Source organism: Agrilus planipennis, unplaced genomic scaffold (genome assembly GCF_000699045.2).
Source record: "Agrilus planipennis isolate EAB-ADULT unplaced genomic scaffold, Apla_2.0 scaffold250, whole genome shotgun sequence".
In the NCBI taxonomy this organism is placed as follows: domain Eukaryota; kingdom Metazoa; phylum Arthropoda; class Insecta; order Coleoptera; family Buprestidae; genus Agrilus; species Agrilus planipennis.
Window position 1 is genome coordinate 213,283 of NW_020438989.1, and position 27,490 is coordinate 240,772.

A 27,490-nucleotide genomic window follows, 5' to 3' on the forward strand; every position below is an offset into this window, starting at 1 on the left:
ATATGGAAGTCAATAAAAAATAGGCGAGATAGGTTGGTAGGACACCTTCTCAGGCATGAAGGTCTAGTCAGAGACATATTAGAGGCAGAAACAGGAGGGGTAGAGGTAGACCTAGATTAGATTACTCTTCGCAAATAGTTAAGGATGTGGGCTGTTCTAGTTTTAGGGAAATGCGAAGATTAGCTCAGGATAGAAAATAGTGGAGGTACGTATTCAACCAGTCTTAGGACTGATGACCTTATGATGATGATGATGATCAGATTAAATGAACAAGACCAAAACTTAACACGCAGGACCAAGATCAAGACCAAGACCGACACCGAGACTATATCAGCAAGACCAAGACTAGAACTATTTGCGACAATCTTGGTCTTAGTCTTGCTTTACTCATCACTAGTGCCTTGACATTCCATTAAACATAAATTACCTTATCTCAAAATGTTAACATTTAGGCGGGGTTTCTTAATCAATTAAATATACGGATTTTTGTCTAAAGTTCTAAAGGACTAGTGTAAATAAAAATAATTCTTTTAATGTTGCAGAAACTCAAATATCTACTCATTTGTTAGGGTTATTCAATTAATGTTTTTTTTTAGATACGCCAAGAAATCGAAGAAGTATCGTCATCAGATGATGAAGAACCTCAATACATCCGTACAGATTCCTTATTGAAAGTCAACGGCTACTCAGACGAGTGGCACGAAAATTGGATGATGCAGAAAAGAAGACTTAATGGTACAGCTTCGCCTGTACCTGTGCCCATGTTGGTTCCAAATCCTAACACGGAAGCCAAAGTTAAAATAGGTGATAAAGAAGCGGATGAGACCTCAGATTTATCGGATGTAGGATCGGATTTTGGTGACATGGAGTCATCGCAAGATATTAAATCGATTTTGATCGATTCAAAGACAGTGATTGGCGGCAAGAACTTGCTGGACAAGATCAATTTGTCGGTCGACAGTGTCTCTGAAGACGAGAGTACGGATGTATCCGATATGAGAGAAGAAAAAGAAGATGTGATCAAAAGATTTGTTGCCAATGGTGATAAAGACGAAGATCTAAATGTGCCAAAATCAGTTACTCCAGAATCAGGTAAGTTTATCAAATATCAAATAAGAACATAATTTGAACAAGTGTGACTTCTCAATATAAATCTTTGAAAAAAGAGAATTTGAAAACACCCACGTAAAATGAACTTAATGGTTCATATTGAAATTTAAAATCCATTACATTGATTTTAATTAAAACCTTATAAAGTCGTTGTGAAGGCGAGAGAAACTCGTGAAATACATTTTTTTAAACCAAGAACTTTAGAACATGACTGTAAAACGAAATGACTCAATTGTTCATTTTTTTGGTCTTATGTTACCTTTTGAGTTTTACCCTTCATACCGTCGATAAAGAAGTTTTACTTCAATAATAATAATAATAAACAGTAAGTTTGGAGACATGAACTTGAAGAAGTTCGTAGAAATGAAGATACGGAATTTTAGGTAGAAATAAAGGATAGGCCAGCTATTAGTAGAGAATGCGAGCAAGTAAGGTAAGAATGAATTTCGAGGTAGAGGAAACAATAGGCATAGGCAAGATTAAGTTAAAGTATTATACAGGGATTATTAGAAAGTACAGACAAGAAAAGATACGATGAAATATAGATAGTACAAAAGAATTTAAATAGAAGCGATATTTACACAGTGACAATGGACAAAAGACACAATTCAAACCAGTGCATAATTGCAGAAATATTTACAAAAATAATCACATGCGACCAAAATCCTCATTTTTGTTATCGATTGTAAAATTCTATTTAATTTTCTAATTCTAAGGCAAGAGCGTATTTTAGTTGGGCCATTGTTTTAAAGTATTAGCAATATTGCAATAGTTTCATTCCTATATCACGTTACTATGGTTGGGAACATGTTGGGTAGGTTACTCTACTATTTCAAATCAGAACATAACCCCTTGAGAAGTCATTTTAGTTATGTATTTGTCAAATTAAACATTTTTGTCTGCCATTTTTGTCCAAAAGTAGATAAAACTTTTTTAACTTGTAAAATTCTAAAAAAAATTGTAAAAGACGAAACGAAATAAAAAAAATCAATAGAGTATAAACGTTCGACATGTTCCTGGATAACTTATTTCAAGTGATTTACAAAAATATGTATAACTTTTTAAAAGATAATGGAAATAAAAGTAATCGAAAACAAGGTATTTTTATTAAATATATACCTTCGTTAGCTATATCACAAAAAGGAGTATACTTTTTACAATTTCATAAAGTATTAACTTTTACTACAGACATATCGACAATGTGCGTTTGTAATAGTTTTTTTTTGAAACTCATCGTTAGTATTCAAAGAGGTGAAGGTTTGAACTATTCGTTTTTTTTTTTTGCTTCTACTCAAAAGCAATGGGACCAATTACTAAGCGAATGATGTCAGTTTGTTTTCTGTCACAAAAAGCTCAATCTCATAGCGGTACACAGTAGCTCAAGAAGAACAAACACGTTGCTTTTATCAGTACTCACACAGATTAAAATTGCTTCCATTTATTTAAGGTACGGAACACTACAATTACAACGGCTTCACTTCTTTGGAAAGTAATGTCGAAAAAGATACAGAATATACCGAAAGATATGCGTCACTTCCCAGAACTGTAGAAAAAATTCCGGAAGTACAGAAAAGGTATGTAGAATTTAGATCACAATTTACGTCCTTTAACGCCTTAATACGGACAAAATGTAGAGGGAGAAATAATAAGAATTTTTTTAAAGAAGTAATTTTTGTAACAATCCAGATCAAATATATCTGGAGTGGGAAGTGGGAAGGTAAAATTAAAAGTAAAGAGACGTACGCGTAAATAGCGCACGCTTTACTACTTAGTATTACAATATTTTGCTGATTTTTAAAATTTATTCCATGAAGCTATACACTTAAAATGATATTTGATAATTTTCGTGATAATTAATTACGTTAGAATTTAATTGGTTTTGAGTGAGTATTACCGTAATTGAAATTATTGAGATTGTAGTAGCCAAAATTTCGTGAAATGCAGTTTGGGTAATTGTCCAGAAATGGGGCTCCAGACCAAAATCGCTCCAAAAATTTTTTCAATGATTCTACATAATAGAATTAGATATTAGAAGGTGGGGATGACAGTTTTTATGACTTCATAAATAAAATTTTATTTTTTATTTTTCGAAAAAAAAAGTATGCTTCATTTACTTTCTCTAGCGATGTGCCCCTTCCAATGTTTTCGATGCGCGCTCGCAAAATCGTTGGTAGGGAGAAAACAGCTCTCGTTATACTTTCGACTCTTGTTCATTAAACATACTTTTTCATACAGTACCTGCTAAAAGTTTTGTTCAATCATGAATAGTAGTGCGAGTCGAAAACAAGCGTTAAAGCCTTCAATATGTCTTCAAATATAAATAAACATCTCGTTGGTATTTTCAGTAGTAATTGGTACCAATAACAGCACATTTGAGCAATTGTAGTGGATAAAATGGTCAATTTTTCCGTGCAGTACTGTACGGAATATACGCTCCTCGCCGGTTAAGAATTTGGCCGAGAGTTGTCTCCTTCCTTTTCTGGCCTAGTGCTGTTCTTTTCTACTTTGCGCCGGTCATACTAAAGATCACATCGTTACAGAAACTAAACAAATTATTTCCTGTCGTGTCTCCCCCGTCTCAAATATAATCATTGAACCAGAAATGATGACACAACAAAAGTGTCCACACTTTTTAAAAACTCCTGCCGGACGGTCCCCGAACGTCCTTCAAACTAGGACAAATCCGGGGAATCCCGGACGGATGGCAGCCCTATAAGGAAAGGAAGTTTCAGCTCGAGCCTGTTGTCCTGAAAGACGTTGTGACATAGACAGAGGCCTCGCGTTACAGCAAAATACATGGGCGTTTGTGTGACCTCTTTTTTTTTGTTTGGATGCCGCGCCGCTATATTATTTTATTATATCTAACCACTTCCAATGCATTAAAAAATAAAAATACAAAATGTTTATTGCTTTAATTCAATATATATAATAACACATCTTAGCATTACAATGTCTTGGTTAGGAGTAGATACTGATACCATGAATTTTTAATTTGTATTTCCATAAAATTTTAATTTGTTAATATTCGTTGATAGTAATGGTGCTAAACAGAAAACTTTATCAGATCAAAGTAAAGTGCTTCATTCGCAGCAGAATGGCAAAGTGCTCGAAGAAAACAACAATGAAATGAATCAATGTTCATTCAATGGGGTGCAAAGGAAAAATGGTGTTGAGGAAGACAGATCTGAAATGTTTAAAGGTAAGAAACGTTAATGAGTCAAGTGTAGCCGTAATACCCTAATACGAAGCAAGTCAAACCGATCATAGAACTGAATTGTTAAATTTTTATTTTTTGTAAAAATAGGTACCTATCCTATAAGCATTACACGGTATGTCATTTTTTAAGTGCCTTGCACACAAGCGCAAAATTTATAAAAGTTTTTTAACAATAAAATAAATCGCCGAAAAAATTGAAAAGCAAAAAATAATAAACCTTTATTTTATTAACCTTAATAAATAAGTTGTTCAAAGTGTGACTTCTCAATATAAATCTTTGAAAAAAGAGAATTTGAAAACACCCACGTAAAATGAACTTAATGGTTCATATTGAAATTTAAAATCCATTACATTGATTTTAATTAAAACCTTATAAAGTCGTTGTGAAGGCGAGAGAAACTCGTGAAATACATTTTTTTAAACCAAGAACTTTAGAACATGACTGTAAAACGAAATGACTCAATTGTTCATTTTTTTGGTCTTATGTTACCTTTTGAGTTTTACCCTTCATACCGTCGATAAAGAAGTTTTACTTCAATAATAATAATAANTTTTTTGTGGCTATAATCTACTAATTACCACTACTACTATCAGGTACTATTATTTTCCTACTACAAATCATCCCCTGTTTCCTATCCTTTTTTCCAAGTTTATATTCGACCAACTTTGAGGTACACCCTTTCCAATAAAAAAAGAGTTATCGAAATCAGACTATTCTGTTAAAAGTTACGCGTGGTCATACATTACAGTCAGTGAGTGAACAACAATCAACAATCATCCCCTTGTTTCCTACCCTTAGGATTGGAATTTTGTTTCCAAATTTATACCCTTTCCAATAAAAAAAATAAATACAACGTGTAATTATACAACACGCTACTGAAATGAAACTTCTTCAAACACAGAAACATACCGGGATAGGGATTAAGGAATTGGCGTCTGTGGCGTCGTTTCGACTGTAGAATGAGGGCACAAATATATAAACAGATACAAATACATACATTTTGTTAGGGCTGCACTATACATACAGGAGTTGCCTGCATTGAAGCGCGTTTACGGCTCAAGCGATCCCTACTACGAAGTCGACTACGTGGCCGTTGCATGATTTCGTTACATAGCAACTCGCATGAAACGAACTTACCTTACCATGTGTAAAGAAGTTTCATTTCAAAAAGAATTATCAAAATCGGACTACCACTAAAAAGTTATGCGTGGGCATACAAAAAAAAAAGAAAATATATGCGTCGACTTGAAAATATACCCCTTTCTTTCGTCCGTTAAAAATAGAAAATTATGTATCGTGGTATTTTATAATTTACAGGAAGTTACGCGGAAAGAGAGAAAAATAAATGGTATCAACAAGCTGTTGAACTTAAAAACAACCCTTATTCCGAAGAAAACCTCCAACGACGATTAAGTACACAATCCACTAACAGCTCAAGCTCATTGTAAGTACATTTCTGATGTATTTGTTACTTTTATTTTGTAATATTAAGCATTAAGCGACGACCGCATTACATTTCATGAGTGGTAGACGCCGGAAACGAAAAGTTTTATCTGTTGTAACAGGAAATACTAGTAACGCAGTGGTATATTGCCAGACCTAGGGAAATCTCCTTATACATAAGGAAAAGACGATTTTTATTCAATTTTATACAAAATCTGTAGAGAATTCTTAATGTTCATAACAAGAAAATAAAAATAAATAAGAGATGGATTTAACTAATTGAAAAACAAATATTTTACATTTACAACTTCCTCGGGAATAACTTGGAGGGAGTATGCATTGCTTCCGGTGGTTTTTCTGCTGTCCTTACGTGACTGCTAGATCAATGTTATATTAAGAAATCATTATTTGTAAACAAAAACGAAACGTCTTACCTCAACTAACCACAACAATTAAAAACAATGCGGACACGTTATTGAATTATTTGCATTTGTTAAATAATACCCCTACTGAAATATTGCAAAAAATATAAACGTAAATATGCAAAATATACAGATATACATACAGATTGTGGGGTATATGTATAATAGTCATGTTGTTAGGGAAATCTAGGAAAATTTCGGCAAAAAGTCTAGGAAATAAAGCGAATATACGTTTTCGTAAAAGTAAAAGTTGAACAGAGCCATGTATCTAATGATACGGCAGTATTCAGCTTGAGGCTTCAACTAATTTTGTGTAAGAATAATAATTATTCACAGTCGTAGCATGTCAAAATTCACATACAGTTCAACCTTGGTTGTTTACTGTGATTGTTGGTTATTTATTTTTTTTTTGACTAATTAGAATGTCAGAACCTTACATTTACATTCGTGGGTCTGCACACAGCGCCGAGGAAAGTATAAAAAACAAACTTAGAAGTACTTTCTTTTTTGCAGCTTTTGATCAAATTGAAAAAGAAATTTTTAATGATACGAGGGTTGGGTTAGGTTTTTTAAAAACATGGGTAAAATAATAAAAAAAAAACGAAGGATCACTTCATTGTTCGTCCGTCTGTTTGTTTGTCAAAAGTATCTCCGATTATTACCCTTACTGGGTACTTCAAGTTGAGTGAGGACCCTCAATTTTGGATTGAAGGAGAATCTTATGGTGAAAATTCAGGAAAAATAATGAAAATCAGGCATTTTGAATTTTCAACAGATATTTTTTTTGTAAAACTAGGTACACATAATATATCGTGTAGAGTATCATTTAAAGGGGTTCGTTACTACTAATAACATTTAAAAAGATATTTTAATGTATTTGATAAGTGCCGGTGCGGTAAATGGTACGATATCTAATTCGGAAAATGACTTTTTGATATGATATTGCAATAAAATTGTTAAATACAACTACCATTTATGATACCGGTTACTGTAATCATTGTATGTTTCAATCAGAAGATTTAGATGACTACACAATGCTAGATAATAATTAGAAGTAGGACTTTGGACTTAAATCGTTTTCTGTGACGATTACCTATTTTTAGTCAATTGTTAAATATTTCCTACAAAGATTAAATTCTTTTATTCGATAAAAAAATTTTATCAATTACTTTGAGTGCCTGAAGATATATCAAAATATGCAACCAGAAGCAGTTAAGGATCATGTGAAAAATAGCACAGATTGTTTTGATTTCAAATTACGTAATTTTCTATTTTTATTTGATTTGCAATTTTGTGGCTATTAGTCATTTAACAAATGTTAAATTAAAGTTTTAAAATGGAATGAAAAACTTTACACTCCTGAATGCTTAATATTAATAGATCTCATTTCTTCCTTTTATCATCACAACTTATAAAAGATCAAAGTTAAAATAGGGTTGTAAATATTATTCATGTAAAACCAACACTGAAGTTTTGCCTCCAATCCAGGAGGATTTTCCATACTACTTCAAAAAAGTTTCCTAACTATTTATGGTAAAAAATGAAGTACCCGACTATGTAACTTTATTAGTTTCGGAAATATGGAATGCGTAATTCATTATTCGATAATTTTTCAAAACATATTTGGAGATATCCCATTTGAAATTTGATTGTATTATCAAATATAATTACTGCTTTAATTGTTGATTTCGGAGAATCATCATCATCATCATCATAAGGTCGTCAGTCCTAAAACTGGTTGGACAGGTACCTTCGCTCTTTATCCTGAGCTAAACTTCGCATTTCCCTAAAACTAGAACTACCCATATCCTTAACTATTTGCGAACAGTAATCTAACCTAGGTATATCTCGCCTATTTTTTATTGACTTTCTAATACCTCTTCATTTCTAACCTTTTCTATCCACGGTATCCTCATCATTCGAAGAATATAGAATTAATAGTAATAATTAATCGGTAAAAGATTAGAGCCCGAAAAAAGATTTAAAAATAATTTTACTGATGTATTAAAACGAACACCCACGGTTCGCCTCTACTTAGGATGATATTTTTCCAAAGTAAGTTTTCACAGTCTAATAAGAAAATTGTGTTGGTTTTGCATCAATAAAATTATTTTCAAACCTGTTTTCTAGTTCTGACCTTTTACAGGCTTATTTATTAATTCTATATTCTCTGAAATGAGCAATTAATGTAGTAATTATATTTTACTATACAATCGAATTTCAAGTGTGAGATATCTCCAGCACCAGATATAATTTGAAAAATAATCGAATAATACATTACGCGTTTCATATTTACGAAACTACTAAAACTAAAATTATAACAACATTACATACCTGTAGGCAGGTATTTTATTCTTTATCATGGGATTTTGCATTTAATGCACAAAAATATAAATACGGCATGCTTAAAATTATGCTTATACGATAACAGTCCGGAAAATAGTTCGTTTTTATTCGAGTCGTGTGATAACTTCATTGTTTAAATCAAGTGATCAATTACGGAATATGAAACTTATCTCCGTTTAAAGTTGTTAAGATACTTGACGATAAGCGTTTATAATATTTGCAATTTTAAAGCAATTATTTTAACTGAAATTTGTGTTGCGTGAATCAAGTGAAAATTATAGTGGAACGTCGACATGTCTGGTAAACGCATAATTGATTTATTAGAGGAAGATCTTAAACAAGAACGAAACATCAGGCAAGTTGAAATTTAATTAAAAAGGATTTTGGTTAAGGTTTGGCCAAATTTGGTACTGTTACTACTAACTAAGATTAATTTTACGAGTTTTATTGTCTTTTGTATATTGATAGACGTTTCGCCTTTCATCGTTAGGCTAGAGTTAGACCAGGACCATCGCAAGTGCAAAAGACTGCAACGTGTGTTACATTCACAAATAAAAGCTATGTACAGAGTGTTGAACATTCATTTCTACTTTAGGGATTTCGCGCTAAACAACACATACCTTCAAAAGTCTATTTATTATTTCCTCATTGTATTTATTTTCCCAATATTTAGTTTCAATAGAAATGTGTTAAGAAAACGTATTAGTGCAAATATCAACAATGTTTGTTTATTCTAGCAGATCATATCTACAAGCATAGGTATGTAGGTATATACATAGGTATATTATGTAATATCAAATATTACGATTCAGGATAATTGAAAGCGTGAAAATTGCGATATTTTTGTGTTCTTCTGCAACAGAGTCAATTCAAATATGCAAAAAATAAAATATGTTTTTAAACATACTTTTTATGAAGAAAATCGTTACGTTTGATGAAACTGTTTAAGATCATTAAATAAGTGAATAAGATTGAGATAAACTGAATTAAAGTTAAAACATGCTCTAAAATATCTAACTACAGTGCGAATAACTAATATTATAAATGAGAATATGAGTTTGTTTGTTTGTTTATTACCATTTCATGCTTTAACTACTTAACCGATTATCAAGAAATTTTGTACATACATTGTCAGTAGTACAGAAAAGGACATACAGTAAAAGTTCCTTATTCACGGTTTCCTTATTAGCGTTTTCATTATTCGCGGATGCAATCGGTAAATAGAAAAGGATTCGGTGTCATTTATTAAGGGGATTGACCGCAATAGACCGCCCGTGCCTAATGTGAATTTTTCCGAAAAAATGGGTTTCTATTCTAAACATTGTGATTTAACGCTGTGAGATAAATATGTGATTTTTTGTATGGTAACAAACAAAGGTTCACACCAACTCGGTACGTTTTTGGTTTTCAATAATATGGCTATTAAAAGCTTTTACAAGTGCTTAAAGTTGATACTTCTTGTAGGACATGTATTTTCAATAGAAATTAAAAAATAAAAAAATAGCCTTCTACAGATTTTAGAACAAAGTTTTATCTATCTTATTAAACTCTTGATATCTAGAACCGATAATTTGAATCCCTTTAAAGTATCGGTGTCTTTTGAGTACGCACAGTTGGTACGTGTCGAAGCGGCTTTTATAAAAAATCTAACCAAGTAGAAAAAGATTCGCTGTTATTTTTCAACGTATCAGCATCTTTTGAGTACTGTTGGCTCGTACCAAAGCGACTTTTATAAAAGATGTAACCGAGTGGACTAATTTCAAAATTCAATACAAGAAAAAATCACTAAATTTTTTAGACTCTTGCCTAAAGCTGATTATAACGATTAATTTTAATTGCGAATTTATCAATAAATTGATTTTATTTTAATACATATTGGTTTTATTTTGGAATCTAGGAACGTAGACCAAGATTAGATTACTGTTCGCATATAGTTAAGGATGTGGGCTGTTCTAGTTTTAGGAAAATGCGAAGTTTGGCTCAGGATAGGAAAGAGTGGAGGTACATGTCCAACCAGTCTTAGGACTGACGACCTTATGATGATGATGTGGAGTCCATGATCTTTGATACGTATTTAGGACATCAACACGAGCCAAAGTGTTATATAAATACTGTTTAATAAGTTGCGTATTCATTACTACTTCATTAAATGTAAAATTATCTAGATATGTACAGAGTGTATTATTTTCCACTCAATGGAGAACAAAAACAATGACTTCATAATGTAATAACCTGCACATATATTATACCTGGATAACTTTAGGACCTTTTTCGCAATTTTACTAAGAATACAATTTTTTTGAGAAATATAAAAATATATAAACACTATAAATTAAATTAAAACAGATAAATGAAAGTTTAGCTTGTTTCTAGACATCACTTTTAATTTTAATTTCGTCAACTGAAGTAAAATGTCAACATCTATTATTATGAATGTCGAAGTTGTCAAATGGAAGTTTTATCAATTAATTTTGTTTTAAGTAATAGTGTTAGTGGTGGTTCAGAATTTTACACTCCAAATCAAGACACATGTATGGCTCAAATGTAATATGTATTCCTAAGTAACATTTTTATTCTATCCCATATCATTTTATTTTAAAAGGTCTTGTTTTTCTTGAATCCTGTCTAACAATAATAATAATCAATTTTTTACTCGCTTTTCATTACTCGATTGAAATCAATTCAAAATTGGTGATGAAAAACGAGAGAGAATTTTCGATAATTAGAAAGTTATGTAGGACAGGATGGAAAACGTAGTACAGGCGAGCATAGGCGTAGCGAGAGGTTTTTCTTAGAGGGGGGCAGATTTAAAATAGATGTAGGTTTAATGTGTTTGGTTACTGTTTTTTAACTTTGTGCCGATATGATTCGTTAGAGCTTTTACGGGGGAGGGGGGTGCGATAAGCTTGCCAGGGAGAGGCAGTACCCCCTTCCGTTGTTCTGCCTGTCTACGCCCATGCAAAGAATTGCACAGGTCGGGTCGCTGTTATCAAAAAGAAATCGCTTTTGTGCTGGCAAACAGTTAATTAATCTTTGGAACATGGAACGTACAATCTCTGTAAATGACGAGTGTTGCCAAAGGGGAGAAAATGTAGGAGTACGGATATATTACGGAAAGTTCTTCTCGTGATCGAAAAAGAGCTAATAAGACTACCAAAGTGTCTTTGGAAAGCACTTGGAAAGCTTTACCTAGACCTCTAATGATATAAAGCTTCAATGTCAATTTGTCTTTACCGACAAGCTTCACTTGCTTGTTGACCTACTAACCGAGTCGTGGGTCTTAGATTACAGTTTTAAACATTTAATTTAGATGGAATAACATTATCTTACCGAACAGAATGGAAAGCGTGGCATACAGACGCTATGTTACATTACCCTTTTACTGAATTGATGTTTTATTTAATTCTTTTTATGCTTCCTTTTAATAGACAAATGCGCCGACACTCATGCAAAATAGTGATTTTTCAATTAATTTCATACAACATTCGTTGTTAATGCTGAAACCTTATCGTTTTAGGCCCAAATTGTAAGCTTTAGGCTTTTAAAGTGCTTTTTCATGTTATTTCGATGGGAAATGCAGTTTTTGTACGCGTCCGTGGTTCACAATGCAGCAAGTACCCCCTCTACTTCCGACTCTTCCGGAGATTGAGGCGGCATCTTCCATAAAAACCTTTTTGTTTTGTTTACTATTGAAAATTATACTTTGTGTATGCACAGTTGTAAGAAACAACTTATGCACAGTAGCTAATAGATTAGGTTATCAAAAACAGTATTTTAAGCGCTTTAACAACATCTAACTGATTTATAAAATTATCGCTATCAAATACAATCTAGAGTACTAGAACGCAATGATAAAATTCTTAACTTAACATTTACGAGTTTTAATTTAGTTGACGTGATGTTGCAATAAATTCGCAATTAGAAATATAAGTTCATTTAATTAGCATTTTCTAACAAACTTCATCATAAAACTACCCAGATTTGGAGGATGTATTTACGTACCTCCACTTTGTTAATATTCGAATCCCCGAACACTAGAACATGCCACATTATTAAATCTTTGTGAACAGTAATCTAATTTAAATCTATCTCTACTGCTCTTAATTCCTATTTCTGCTTCTAATATGTATCTAACTAGGCCTGAGAGGGTGTCCTACCAATCTATCTCACCTATTTCTTATTGACTTCCATAGTGACTTCTGTTCTCCTATTTTTTCTAATAGTTCCTCATTTCTAACATTTACTATCCAGGGTATCCTCATCATTCGCCTGTAACACCACATTTCGAACCTTTTTTTTTCAGCCGCGCCCACCGTCCATGTTTCGCACCCGTACAGCGCCATACTCCTTTAACAATCTTTTTCGAATTTCTAAATAAACCGACTTCTTTTTATTGAAGGCGACTCGACCCTGCGCTATCCTTTGCTTTATATCTCTATTACTCTTATCCTAAATTATCTGACTTCTTCTAATTTTTCATTTCCTATCTTTATATTCGCTTTTTATAAACAAAGGGACGGAAGAAGATAATTTATCTTTCTTTGTTTTGATGTAGAGATGTAGACAATATATTTTTTTTTTCGATGGTAAAAAGAATTATATATAACAACGAAACATCTTTATCATTCAACTTTTAAATGCAGTAGCGCAAAGACAAAACACTAGGCGAAGTTCTAGAAGAAAGGCGCATGCACTGTGTATTTGTTTAAATTCTTTCGGAAAACTAAATTAGTTAAGAGAAAAAATGTTTAGGACTACTTTTGTAGAGTATTAAACTTTCCCCAAAAAAAAATCGACAGATCATATACAAATATAAAATTAAGACTTTAAACATTGGAAATGTCTACAATTTGACGCTTGAATCCTTCGATTTCTAATGTCGATTATTAAATTAACAATTATGAATAATTATCAATTATTACTTTACCATCCAAGGCTCTGTCGTTATTTTTAAGACGAAGTAGAAACAGAAAATGAAAAATAGATAATACGTATTGTGAAGAAATTGTAATAGACTTATGCCTTCAGTTGTTGTTATTTTGGTTTTCAGTTCTTTTCTTTTGAGAATTTTCTAGTTAAAAGATGTAAACGAAACTCTAGCTTCATCAGAGCAAATTGTACGATTTATAGAAATTTAATCGATTACATATCGATTACTTTTATTGTACAAATAACAGATTAATCAAATAACCAACTAAACAAGTAATATATTGATCTCATAATCTATTAACCATAAATAATTAATATCTAGGATTAAATAGTCCGAAATAGACTCTTAGTTTTTTCAATTTTTTATTATGAAAAGTTTAGTTTTGTTTTGTTATAATTCATTGAAAGCAGGAATATTCCTGTAATTTTGGAATAGCGTTATGTTTGCTTTCAAATAAAAAGATTGCGACCAACTTCAATCATGAACAATTTAGTTAATCGATTACATATTTCTACTAATTAAATTACTTAATCGATTAACTGATTACTTCGATTGATCTAAATAATCGATTAGTCTGATTAATCGAAATGATCGATTATTTTCTTACAATCGATGATCGATTGTGAAATTTAATAATCGCACAAATAATATTGGAAGAATTCGTAAGAGACTATGGAACTGTATTATGTTTATCGAATAAATGTCTGTGCTCATGAGTTAAACTGTGGAAAAAGGTAGACTTATCCATTTTGTAGCATTTTTCAGTTTTAACGTCTTTACCTTGTTTGTTGTCCATCTGAAAGAAAATGAAAAGAAATTGAATAATTCCGTAGATAGTATAGTTTAATGAAAAAAGTATTACAAAGAAAAGTTTGGAAAAGTATTTTCTCAGGTTAAGAAAATTTTTGTTCTGAATGTATCTATTCTAGGTTCAGACAGCAAACCAAACGATCGACTATAATTTTTGAAAGACTTATGCTCAAAATGAGGATCGGTGTATTTGTTGAAACCACATACAATTACAATGAAGTAATTCTTACAGAAACTTGGTTTATTGAAAATCTAATATTTGATGTTTAGGTTTAAGTTTTTGGTTCGGTTAGTTGGTGTTTCGTATAGACGAAATCAATGTTTTGCGAATTATAATGCAGTAGGTGTTCGATTATTGTTAATTTAAAAGGTCTACAGCCTTCCTATATGATTAATATAGACTTTGTTCTAATCTTCAAATTATAATAAGCACATTTCTAATCTCGATGATTTGTTTTTATTATTTTCAATGAAATTTGAATATTTGATACGGTATTGTTAATTTTAAAAGAAGTTGCTACAGAAAACCATTTTATATCTTCGAAATCTTAGATAAACAGAAAAATAAAATTCTGTGTTTTGGAGAAAATGCCCTACATTTAAATCAATATAATTTTTAGGTTTGGCAGAGAATATTACATCAAGCAAGCTGCAAGATCAGCTGGTGCTAGCAAACCAAAAAAGGAGGTAAGTGTGGATAAGGTGGTTTTAGAACATCTTGAGGCAGATCTTGTACACTCGAACTTGCACAGAAAATTGTATTCACCGAAAAACACTAGCAGGCAATTTGCACAAAACCCTTTGTTAAATTTCCCAGAAAGTCAGGGTGGATTATAAGAATAGACATGTTAGCATAGAAAATTTTTACTCCAAGTAACATAAAACGTTTGGTAATTTTATTTATTACGATATTTTAACAATATTGACGAAAACTCAACGAACTTTACGTATTGGTAGTTATAATACGTAGTACCTGCAATGTCTGTGGTATATTAGTAGATTCAATAGAAACTAGAAATTTGTTGTGACCTATTGTTGACAAAATAAAGTTTTACAAACGTAAATATAGTAGTAATTACATTTGGTTTGTTTTTCGGTAAGTTGTAATTTGTAACTAATATAGACAGTTAGATGGCAACGCTAATAATCGCAGAGCTTTTTCAGACCATCTTCATATTCATTTCTTTTTAAAAACCATACATGAAAGTTTACTAATGTTACAAATACTGTGCTAGTTGTGTGTAGGTAACTGTAGAAATACTAACGTTATTTATATATAAGTTGACTGAAAATGTTCAAAAAAGCTGTAATTTATTTCAAGTGCAAAGAACAATTTCAGTCAACTCATTATTTTCGCTTTTGCATTAAAGTTTTAATTAGCTATTGGGTTGTCCATTAACTTCTATATCTGGTATTCATCTATCAACTGATTTCGTTCTTTTTATTCTTCTCAAAGAAACTCATAACTTATTAACAAATGAAACATATTCAGCGTTGTTCAGTTGAAGTCGCTTTTGGGTGGAGTTTTTGATATGACAAAACCTTTACTGTGAAATACATTCATGAAATGCATACTTGCTGTTATGACGTACTTCAAATGTTAGATGATTTTGATCTTATTTAATTTCATCAGCACGCCATAGACAGTCTCGATAAAACTCCGACTAAACCGAAAATGCTTTATATGAGCATGTTTATAATATACACTTACAGCAGTATGACGTCATCTACTGATATTTGCTTCTAACTGAAATATTTCAAATGTTAGACCAGGAGCAGCCAATCCAAACAACCAATACTTGTTGGCCACTTTCTAAATAAATCATAGCTCCGGGGGCCGCATATAAAATTATATTTGTCCATCTTAAATTTAGACTTACCACTGTAAATTCATTAACAAAAGAAGAATATTGTTTTAAAATCAAAAAAAATTTTTTCTCATAATTTCCACACTTAATTTTCGAATATATCATTACACAAATAATGTATTTTTCGCCGGTACCGTACCGGTGACTAAGAAGTTATTGTCCGGTATCGTACCAGTGACTAAGAAGCTATTTATCGGTACTGTACCGGTAGCTAAAAAGCTATTCACCGGTATCCAAACGATGAATGAAACATTGTTGATTAGTATTTTAAGTTATCAATAGAACATCTTATATGGTTTATGAGACTATAACACCTTAAACTATTTTCGAATTTAAAATTTCCACAGTACTGAGCCTTAATGACAGGGCTGCTTATGCAAAATTCACAAATTTCATTTCTGCGATTGAAAATTGAGAAGATTATTATACAACGGATATACCTACCTGAATATTAAATTTTCAGTCAAAAACTAGGGGTAGGGGGATGGTTTTTATATGCCGGTATATAGGTATAGTAATTAAATTTGTTTATTTAAACTAAATTAATTTAATCATTATGAAATTTAATTATTTAAAATAAAGCATGAATTTAATCTTTTAATTCAAGGTTAATGCAATTTACAACACCAATAAAGCATTATTTCTAGCTTCTTAGTCACCGGTACAGTACCGATGAATGCTTCCTAGTCACCGGTACGGTACCGGTGAATAGACTCGTCGGTCGGTCGTCGCATGCGGCCCGTGGGCCACGGGTTGGCTACCCCTGTGTTAAATAATGACCTACTTGTTACGATAGATATCGGCATTTACTGATACATATTTGTTTCCAACGGAAATATTACAAATGTTAGAGAAGGCTGTCAAGTTATTTCAACTTTCCTAACTAATAAGTTTCAATAAATTATGTAATGAATTCGAAATGGAAAATATGTCCAGGAATTTCACAACCTATACTTTTCGTAAAATATTTTTACAGCATTCTGCCTGTTTGTTAATTTAATTTTATGAAATCCTAAGAAAACTATTGTGTTTAATGGCTTTTTTAATTGGCTAGACGTTTTCTTTAAAAGTTAATGTGCTGTCTCAATTAATCTCTTAGACACGCTGACCATTATTTATGTTTAAAAGATAATACAGTTTTGTTGTATCAGAAGTTTCATTTAAAATGCCTGTTGAGCTATATAAAATCGATTAAAAATAAAATAATTTATTAATTTCATGTGGTAAGTAATATCCATTCTTAACATGTTTCATTCTCCAGTTTTACCAATAAAATGATAAAATATTAATAGATATTTCTGGTGGTTGATTTTAATGTGCTTAAAAATAAAACTTCAAAGAAATGCTTCCTTAAAGCAATAATAAAGTAAAAAAGGAAAGTTTTTCTTCGATCTGAAAAAGGATGAAATTGCCGGGTGAAAAACAGAGTGATTTAATGGGCAACCCTTTGATAGATTAGTGCGTAATAACAAATACCTACACGTTTTCAGAAAATATCTAACGAACATCAGTTTTCCTCGCCTGAGCGTAATTCAGAAGAAAACGGCGAAGTTTATCAGAACGGTTTTTCTTTGCAATCGCCTAATCATAATGTCGATCAGTTATTCGAAAACATAACTGAGACTGACTGCCATTCATCTGAGTCGGTACGAACTTCAGAAGTTCAATCAAATGAAATTTCATCCGAGGTACTGTACAAATCTTCATTCACAAAGATCGTTAACGAAACATTTTTACTTCAAACACAGACTATAAATGAACCAATTTCAATTCCGGTCGAAGCAAAAAACACAGAAGTTTTAGTAAAATTTGAAAATGGCAATGAAAAAGTCTCCTCAGCACGGCCTACTTCTTTAGAAATATCAAGCGATTCTGATAGAAGTCTAGAAAGGGTTTATAATGTAGAAACCGGGAAAGTAATGGTTAGAGTAGGAGATCGGATAAAAGAATTAGAAGAAGAAACCAAAAGTCCAAGGGGGATTAAGTATACATCGAAACCATTCGATTCTAAAGAAGCAACCGTTGTTGATGAAAACCAGAACATATCAGAAGAACCAAAAGCGTTCCTAATGACGGAAAAAGACCAAACTGATAATAAACACGTGCCATATAAAAAGCCAGAAAAACATAAGATACGTAAACAACTATACACCCACTTTTTAAGTCACTCTCCCACTAGTTCGGGACCCAAAATAGCAGACGAATTACATATAGAAGGTGATAAGAACGACAGTGTAACAAAAGCCATTTCATATCCCGTTTTGGATTCTAAATCGCCCCCTCCTGTTTCACCTCATCCTTTATCAAACGGCGATGTGAAAGAATTTAGTTTAGAGTACTCAACGGATAACGAAAGCTACAATTCCGTCATATCTGAAAAATCTCCCGAAAAAAGTCACAGTTTAAATTTAACTAAAACTCACAGTTCGCCGGAAACTGATACGGAAATTTCAGAAATAAGAAGCAAAAAATTAGTAAAAAATTTACTCGGTGAATTTTCAAAAGTACGAGAATACAGAGAAAGAAATGACATTCCAAAGAGAAACAGTTTAATCGACGATGAGGTAAAAGTGGAAGAAGCAAACGTAGTGCAAAATAAAGAGGAAAACACTGAGGAACAACATCATCATCATCATCATAGTGTCAGTGGTGACGTACCGATGCATGAGGTTTCTGACATCAACGAAAATACAGAAAAAAAAATTGAAAGTAATGAAAATGGTATTGAAGCGACGTGTCAAAGGAACGGACATGTGGATGAATTGGAACAACGAAGTGCAGAGGTAATCGAGACCCAGGAGAACGATTCATTATCTACCGAAGAAGTGACAGTACCTTCTGTACAATATTTGAAGAAAATCTTTGATAAAAATACCGTTCACACGGTAAGTATAATTATGGTAGTTAACCACACTAATGGTAAGTGTAAATGTTTCGTCCTGGGACATTGATGTTTAATCAAAATTCTTTGACTTTACGTACCGGCGAATAATTTGATAGATGATAGACATTTTAATTAGTTTTCGAACCTTACTACTTGTGGGATAATCTCTCAGATAACATTATCTACGGGTAAAAGGAATAGTAACTTTTCGGGAAAAAAATTATGTCTTAAAACAATTCATTCGTGGGCATCTTATAATTAGTTAAGCTACATAAGAGATTCTTTAATAATAATGCATATGTATTATATGTTGTAATTCAAAGCTAAACAAGAGTATTTCGAAAACGTAAACTAGAGTCGAATAAAATAATTCGAAGTGGACTGTGACACAGTTGGTCTGTGTTCTGTCGGAGCTACCTGCGATGCGCTGATGAGATCCAAAAAGATCGAAATCGCGATCCGCGTCTGGCAGTTTCGATAGAATACAGACCACTTCGAATTATTTTATTCAATTAAGCTAACGTGCCTATCACGTTGAGGTTGGCTACGTCGGGATTCGTTTTCAGCAAGTAGATATCCACACAAGTGGACCTTGTTGGAGTATACGTAATCCTAAAATGTAGCATCGTACTACAGATGGCGTTTACTGCGCCAGTTGTAGTATTTTCTTTTTCAAATACAGTCGACTCTCGTTAATTCAAACCTGCGATAATTCGAACCTTTCTATAATTCAAAGTTATCACGAGTTTTCGACAAAATCTCTTTATATTTCGAACTAAATCAATACATTTTTATACACTTGGTAATTCGAACGAAAAAATCATTGCTACGTAAGAAAACGACGCGTTAATTCGAACTCATCGGCGTCAAACACTCGACAATTTAAAGTTGCAGAGAGAAAGAGACAGAAAGATTGTAAGTACATTTTGAGGCAAGTTCAAACTTGTATCATTGTATCATCAAGCCTTTGTTTTTGTTAGGATTAGGAGAAAATTTATGCTGTTCAAACTGCTGAAGTACGGAAAAGAACTACTAAAGGTGAATTTCCTCGTCTGGAAGAAAGCGTAGTCATTTGGCTAAGACAGTGTAGAGGACAAAAAGTGTCTATTAGCGGAAACTTGTTAAAGTAAAACGCAAAAGAGTTCGCGTCTTCTCTAAAGATCAAAAACTTCGTGGCAAGTGAAGGGTGGCTTACAAATTTCAAAAAGAGAGAAATGAAACTATTTATTTTCTCTCAAAAATTTCGAGTCCCTCGAGTTTTGAATTAACGAGAGTCGACTGTAGATGTTTCAGTTTAATCATGACTAAAATACAATTTAAAGTTATAGCAAAAATATTCAAAATATTGTAGTTACATTACTGGAAATATTGTAAGAATACTGTTTGGACAAAGTTATACGTTATAGAGTAAACAGTATGTAAAATTACAGACTTAATCACAATGGGCTCATTTTTTCAGTAAAACTATAATATCTATCGATAAACAGATGTATTTGTTTTTTAATGGAATTGGCTAGTTGCTGTAACATTCTTTCTGAGAAGAGTAGTAGATTTTATGTACATTTCTTTCTTATCAAATTATTTTATCATTAAACCGTCACCCATTTTGTGCGTGTGTAGATTTGTGTAGGTGTAATGTACATATTGGTTTTCTATGTTTGTGTTGTAAATATTTTGTGATAAGACAGCTAAAGAATCTAAATCTTCCTTTACCTACTCGACAATAAGGTAAGTTAGGCACGAAAAAAAAACTATACCTGACTAAAATTTGCAATATTTAGTACAATAGTAGTATATATATACTAAAACTATCCATTAACCGAAGGTCCAGCTTTTTTACTAAAAGATGCTAGACTACAACGTTGAGTACCTACCTTGTCTACATCATCAATATTACCAAACATTAAATATTAGAGTCGTTGTAAATAGTTCGTTCAGTCTTGTTTTGTTACTTAACTTATGCGTTCTTGTTAATAAATATGACCTACCCCACAAAAAATTGGTACGTACTAATAAAGTGGAAATAAATAAAGATAAGCTTCAACGTTGCCAAAAAAAATCAATATTTCTTCTTTTTTAATATCGCATCAAAATATGATCACATAAGTAGTATGTTTTAATAATGGTTACTAAGAAAATTAGATCGATTAAAAACGAGGTCGCTCAATATTTTTAAAAATTCAAAAATTGTAGAATTTTTAAATTTTTGTTTTTATTTTTTTTTTCTTTGTCATTTTTGTCAACGTTTGAATTTTCAAATATTTTGAAAATTTCAAATCGATGTATCAATTTATACAACTCATTCGCAAATATCCCAATTTTGGTACTGTAAAAATTAAACCTCTGCAGTTAACATACCGACCTGAAATTTTCAAAATATTTACAATTTCAAACGTTGGCAAAACAGTATGACAAGAAAAAAATTTAAGAAAAGAAAAAATTGAATTTTTTGAGCAACCTCTAAATTTTTGTTATTTTTAACGAGCAATAGTAAAACATAGTAAATGAACATATTTTCATGTGAGATAAAAACAAAAGAAATACACCTTTTTACTTAGCTATGCATTTGTAAGATACATTTATAGCGTACATATAACAAAGAGAAAAACAATTTTTAGGTATTCGTTAATACAGCTAGTGTCGTGATGAATTTTTTCGATGTTTCTGAATTTTTTGAACATGTAGAGACATGTTTCATTTTACTTGATCTATTCACGACCATATTTACACGATACTCGTGAAAAAAGGTCGTTTCTAAGAACTCGCAACTTTTTCATGCAATAATTTCACTAAAATAGATGCATTCCTATGACTTACATCATAGCCACCTACGTTTGAACAGTTTCTTTTAATGAACGTAGAATGACGAGACTTTTAATTTGATATATGATGCATGTACTAGCGATCTTCGCAAACATTACTTCTGATTTTCCGAATTGCTATTAAGTATATAATATTATACATATATTATTTTCCCATGAGTATAATCGTCACATTTATTCACACTATTAAGATGAGTTGAAATAAAAGAAATGGACGATTTTTATTTAATTATTTGTTTTTATTTTTCAGAAATTGCTTTCCAAAGCCGAAAGTAATAAGCCCGTGTACTCATTAACAGCAAGAAGTATACCAATTGAAGTCAGACAAGAATTAAAAAAAAGTGCAGCAACCGATCTCTCCACTAAGGCAGGTAGGTCTTAGAGTACTGTGTTTTACTATAAGTTTATAGTAAATAGTTTATATTTCAATGTACAAGTGCAATTGAAATTCGCAGTAGGGAAACTTTTTTATACTTACATTTTTCTTTAATTTTTAAAATGATTTCACTTTTAGATTAGAAAATCACTTTAAACTAACGTAAGTCATTATAAAATAGTCCAGAATGCAGACTTTAGATACTGTTGTCTCCTTTGCTAATAGCGTAATTTGGGCAACCCACTATATGCCCCTTGGAGACTTCTTCACGTACAGTGGGTTGCCTACACGTGACACTAATAGTTTAACTTTTTCTTGTAAATTTTATCAGATCATTTAAATCAAACAAATTTGTAAATAAAGGAGGCACATATTTAAAATTATAAAACTAAATATTTCATTTTTACTTTTAATGTCTAATTAGTAAAAAATATTTGTTTATTTCTCTTAATAGATGAAAAATTATTTGTATTCTACTTTATTGATTTTTTTAATATGAAATATTCTCAATTTTTTACCCACTACACACTTTTTCCTCATTAATTTGAGGAAGTGTGTAGTGGCCAAAAAATTGAAAATATTTCAAATTAAAAAACTAACTCACTTCGGGAAGATTTCTACATTGTATCTACTTTATTGAATTTAACTGCCGTGTAAAATATCATTTTTTTAATATACTTATTTTTTATTTATTCAAGAGTTAATTAAAGAAGAAGCAAGTGTCAGTGAGATACCGGATTCATCAATAGGATCCCTGGATGAAGTTGAAGACGTGTCATTTCCAAAAGCCATATCAAAAATTCAATTTTTTGAATCATTAAAAAAATGATACGAAGTATATTTATTAACCATTCATTTAATTCAATATTCCAAAGATAATTTAAGAGTGAATTTATAAATTAAATATTTTTTATACCTTTTCTCAGCTGCATTTGCCGCTGTACTTTTACTATGAAAAGTGAATGCCTTTACTATTAAATGCATGTAATAACCTGTAAAAATAAATTTTTGTAAAAAATATTCAGTATTATACATACATATAGATATTTATAAACACCTATGTAATTGTAACTTACATAATAAAGTCATCTACATCCATTGTTCGCGCTCGTTTTTTGTCAGCTTCTACTTCCGATAAAATATTTTCTAATGTCTTTTTCATGCTGAAGTCCTTAGGTATTTCCTGAAATTTTGTGTTAAAACATACACGCCAGCTTTCTTATTTTTTTTTCATTCAAAATACCTTATTATGTAAACTGCAATGCACTTTATAATTCTTTTCTATCGTTGCAAGTACAGCAGTTTGTTTGAAAGCACTACCTAATGTTTTGTTTTTACGAGTGAAGGCTATCCGCGTGAGTCCATCCCATTCCTTATAAGGAATAGGGGGAGGTGGGTTTCGTGGTTCTATTCTTACCACTGCTGATTCAACTTTTGGAGGAGGGCGAAAATTAATTTTCCCAACCTGTGGACATAATAATCTTTTTGTTAGCAATTAATAATGTCTAAATATTGCTATGATTTTACCTTCATTATCATATCAACTCGTGCTAGTAACTGTGTGTTAACTGAGAGTCGACAGTATAATTTGTCTCCAGGTTTAGCAACTAATCTTTGTGCAAATTCCTTTTGAAACATTAAAACAGCACATCTAAAGAATGGTCTGTGTAACAGAAGTTTGAAAACCAATGGTGAGGAAATTTGATATGGGATATTTGCCACACACACATTAAAAAATGGAAGCTCAGCCTTTAATACATCGCCAATCAAAATTTGCAATTTTGTTTGGTAAGGAGTTCCCTGAACGCGCTTTTGTAATTCTGCAACTAGTCTATAAAAGGGTAAGTCATACATAATAAACAAGAGACAACAGCTGTTTTACCTAGTATCAATTTCACATGCTATCACTTTTTTTACTTTCTCTAAAAGTTTAACAGTCATGTTACCAGTACCAGAACCAATTTCTAACACAGTGTCAGTTGGATGTAAAGCTGCCTTCTCTATCATTGAAATTGTTATCATTGGATTTTTTAAAATGTGTTGTCCAAAATTTTTGTTGAATAAAATACCTAACAAATAGAGTTACAATATGTAAAATTGTAAAATTGAATGAACCATTTTCAACTCAACCTTGTCGGGCAATTTCATTATGAACGCGGGTTTTCTTGCTGGGCTTTACTTTCGGCATCTTTAGTATTTATTCTCGAGTTTAGTAAAACACCTTTCTATACTTTTGTTACCATAAACAAAAAAAATACGACAAAAATTGAAAACATAACACAACAAAACAACGTGAGATTTTCGAGGTTATGGTTACAATTTTGAATTCGATAAGGTGACTACATCGAAATTGTGATAGAACAGCGTTTACACGAATATATAATTTATAATTTAACATCGAAATTCATTATACAATATGCTTTCCTTTTCAAATATTAGCAATTTATTTATTTATACTGTATAAATATTATAATTAAATAGGAATATCACAATCAGAAAATCAGAATGGTGCATATACATAAATAAGACTACGTTTGTAAATGTAAGCCAATATAGTAGGCAACACATTATACTAGGAGAGGCAAAAAGAACGTTACGATATTACGAGAAAAATGACCATGCAATACTTTGTTTAGGTGTCTTAGTTAAAAGTATGTTAGTTGCTTTTGGGGTGCTAAGTAGTACAACAGTATTAGCAAAACCGATTTATCAAAAATTCTTCAGAATTGTTTCATAAGAGTTCAATCAATTTTAACATTATGTTAAGCTTTCTTACGAAGTACGGAAAGTGAATTAAAACCATCAGTGCGAAAACTTAAGATTACTTAAACCTTTTTAAAAACGCATTAGTTTCTAAGAAACTTTTATATATTAAACTACTGAAAAACGCTGTTTCCTTTTAATTTTGCTAAGCATTTAAAAATTAAAAAGGAAGACTCACCCCCTAATTACTACAAAAAACTTTTTGAGCGGTCACGTGTTTCGCCCACTTCATATGTGGGCAATATCAACGCGAGACTGGCCCTCGTCTTTTTAATTTTTAATTAATATTTACCACAGTCTCCTCTTTCTACTTTGCTAAGCATTTAATTAAAAAAATTAATATAAGAAGATAAGTACGTACTAAGCAACTGCAACTGAGATGGGTACCGTCATAAGGTTGTGGGATGTTCTAGTTTTAGGGAAATGCGACGATCAGCCCAGGATAGGAAAGAGTGGAGGTGCGTGTCTAACTAGTCTTCGAGACCGCAAAGGAGCCGCAGTGCAAGAAAAGCAATTGTTAATAAGTTAGATAGGTTAACGTTTATGGGAATTTATTTTTAAAAAGTATTTGAGATGAACTTCTAACTAATAGATGTAAATTGTATTACCCTGTATTAAATTCAATTAATTTTGGATTCTTTGATAAACTTTTGTGTTTATAAAATTATGCAGTACCCAATTTGAATAAATACCACAACAAATAAAGAAGAAAGCACAACTGCGGAAATTTATCAGTGACCAGTACTTTTCCCCTAAAAAACCCTGTGGGTTGTGTGGATACACAAATTAAAATTATTGACACTTAAAACATATTGCATGTTATTTCTGTTCATGCTTTGTCTGTATCTCACATTAATTATTTATTGTTTCTCGTACTCGTTAGACCGCAACGTAATTAAAAGTTAAAACTTATTAGTCGTTGAGGGGGGGGGTTGAATCCTCTAAAGCTCCTCCTCTGGGCTCACCACTTAAATTAATTCTATTGGATATGTGCATGTACATTAAAAAAGGGTTTATTTGGACATAACAACCCAAACAAGTAATTTAAGATAAGATCAAAAAATCCTTGAAATTTAGCCTTGCATTATTAAGTTACAAATTAATGGTACAAAACTTATGAAAGTGTCTCGCGAAGTCAGAAATACACATTTCCTGTTACAACATCCGCATCAAGCGGTACCTAACTTATTATTTAAATAAAATGTTATGTTATTGTACAGGTGGAAGTCCTTAAACAACTAAAAAGTTAAACGAACTGTTAATAGGATATTTACTGATCGTGAGACATGAAAAAGTAACTGTAGGTAGTGTTACAAGAACAAGTTATGAAATAAAAATACCGTGGCTACGGTGCGTTACTTATGTACGTTAGGAAGAAAAGATTACGGCAATATTTACAATAATTTGTATGTAACCGCGTCAGATGTAGGTAAGTTATTAATTAACAGTTAAATGAGCATGACCCTGATAGACAGTTCGTACTGATAGGCGTTTAGGATGCAGTACCCGAGGCTGACTGCATGTGTTTTCGTCCAGAAGAGCTTATAAGATGATTTAACATTTTCAAATGAACGCTGAATTTCTTTACTATTCAATTTTTATTTCGTTCAATACAAGTACACGTCTTTCCCCATCCATTTGTGTAGATTATTGCGGTCATTTTGATCATGGCACAGAATGTCGACTCAAAACGAATCATTAAATTCCAAAGTTTTCTTTCCTTGTATGAAAAAGGTTGTTAAAGGTGTATGTTTGGAGCACGGCGTTGTATGGGTGCGAAACATGGACAGTGGGCGCGGCAGAAAAGAAAAGGTTAGAAGCCTTCGAAATGTGGTGTTACAGGTGAATGATGAGGATAACGTGGGTAGAGAGGGTTAGAAATGAGGAGGTATTAGAAAAAATAGGAGAACAGAGGACTCTATGGAAGTCAGTAAGAAGTAGGCGAGATAGATTGGTAGGACACCTTCTCAGGTATGAAGGTCTAGTCAGAGACATATTAGAGGCAGAAATAGGAGTTAGGAGGGGTAGAGGTAGACCTAGATTAGATTACTGTTCACAAATAGTTAAGGATGTGGGTTGTTCCAGTTTTAGGGAAATGCGAAGTTTAGCTCAGGATAGCAAAAAGTGGAGGTACGTGTCCAACTAGTCTTAGGACTGACGACCCTATTACCATTATAACGTCTTAGTTTGACACGCGCCTCCACTTCTTTCTATCTTGAGTCAAGAATAGCATTTCTCGAAAACTGCAGCATCCTACATCTTCAACTATTTGTGAACAGTAATATAATCTTGGTCTACCTCTTAACTCTTGTTTCTTCATGTCTTTAGACAGCCCTTCATGTCTGAGTAAGTGTCCTACCAATCCATCTTGCCCTCCCTGTTTTCCTGATCTTTCTAATACCCCCTTATTCTAACCTTTTCTATCTATGGTACTTCTAATATGTATTTAAAATTACATAAAGCATATAACGTTAAAATAGCGAAGTATTATCTTAAATT

General features: G+C 31.9%; 2 protein-coding genes across 11 annotated transcripts in view; one reads left to right on the forward strand and one right to left on the reverse strand.

Annotated features, from left to right (window-relative positions):
• LOC108740591 overlaps positions 1-23,331 on the forward strand; it is a 140,863-nt gene extending 117,532 nt beyond the window's left edge. For 8 of the 10 annotated variants that reach the window (XM_025975655.1, XM_025975657.1, XM_025975658.1 and 5 more), the window contains 8 exons: positions 597-1,092; positions 2,558-2,684; positions 4,146-4,309; positions 5,645-5,771; positions 14,899-14,965; positions 17,637-19,031; positions 22,103-22,223; positions 22,927-23,331. In XM_025975655.1, coding sequence (XP_025831440.1) covers positions 597-1,092; positions 2,558-2,684; positions 4,146-4,309; positions 5,645-5,771; positions 14,899-14,965; positions 17,637-19,031; positions 22,103-22,223; positions 22,927-23,057 — 2,628 coding nt within the window. In that variant the 3' untranslated portion in view covers positions 23,058-23,331. The remainder of the gene's footprint in view (positions 1-596; positions 1,093-2,557; positions 2,685-4,145; positions 4,310-5,644; positions 5,772-14,898; positions 14,966-17,636; positions 19,032-22,102; positions 22,224-22,926) is intronic. The other 2 variants (XM_025975656.1, XM_025975664.1) reach the window with 2 other exon arrangements.
• Positions 23,055-24,546, reverse strand: LOC108740587 (probable dimethyladenosine transferase). Its single transcript, XM_025975670.1, has 6 exons — positions 24,359-24,546; positions 24,111-24,297; positions 23,756-24,059; positions 23,472-23,693; positions 23,305-23,411; positions 23,055-23,220 (listed from the first exon to the last, which is right to left on the reverse strand). Exons 1-6 carry the CDS (start codon positions 24,414-24,416, stop codon positions 23,178-23,180), a joined length of 921 nt encoding a protein of 306 aa, XP_025831455.1. The 5' UTR covers positions 24,417-24,546; the 3' UTR covers positions 23,055-23,177.
• Between the last annotated feature and the right edge of the window lie 2,944 nt (positions 24,547-27,490).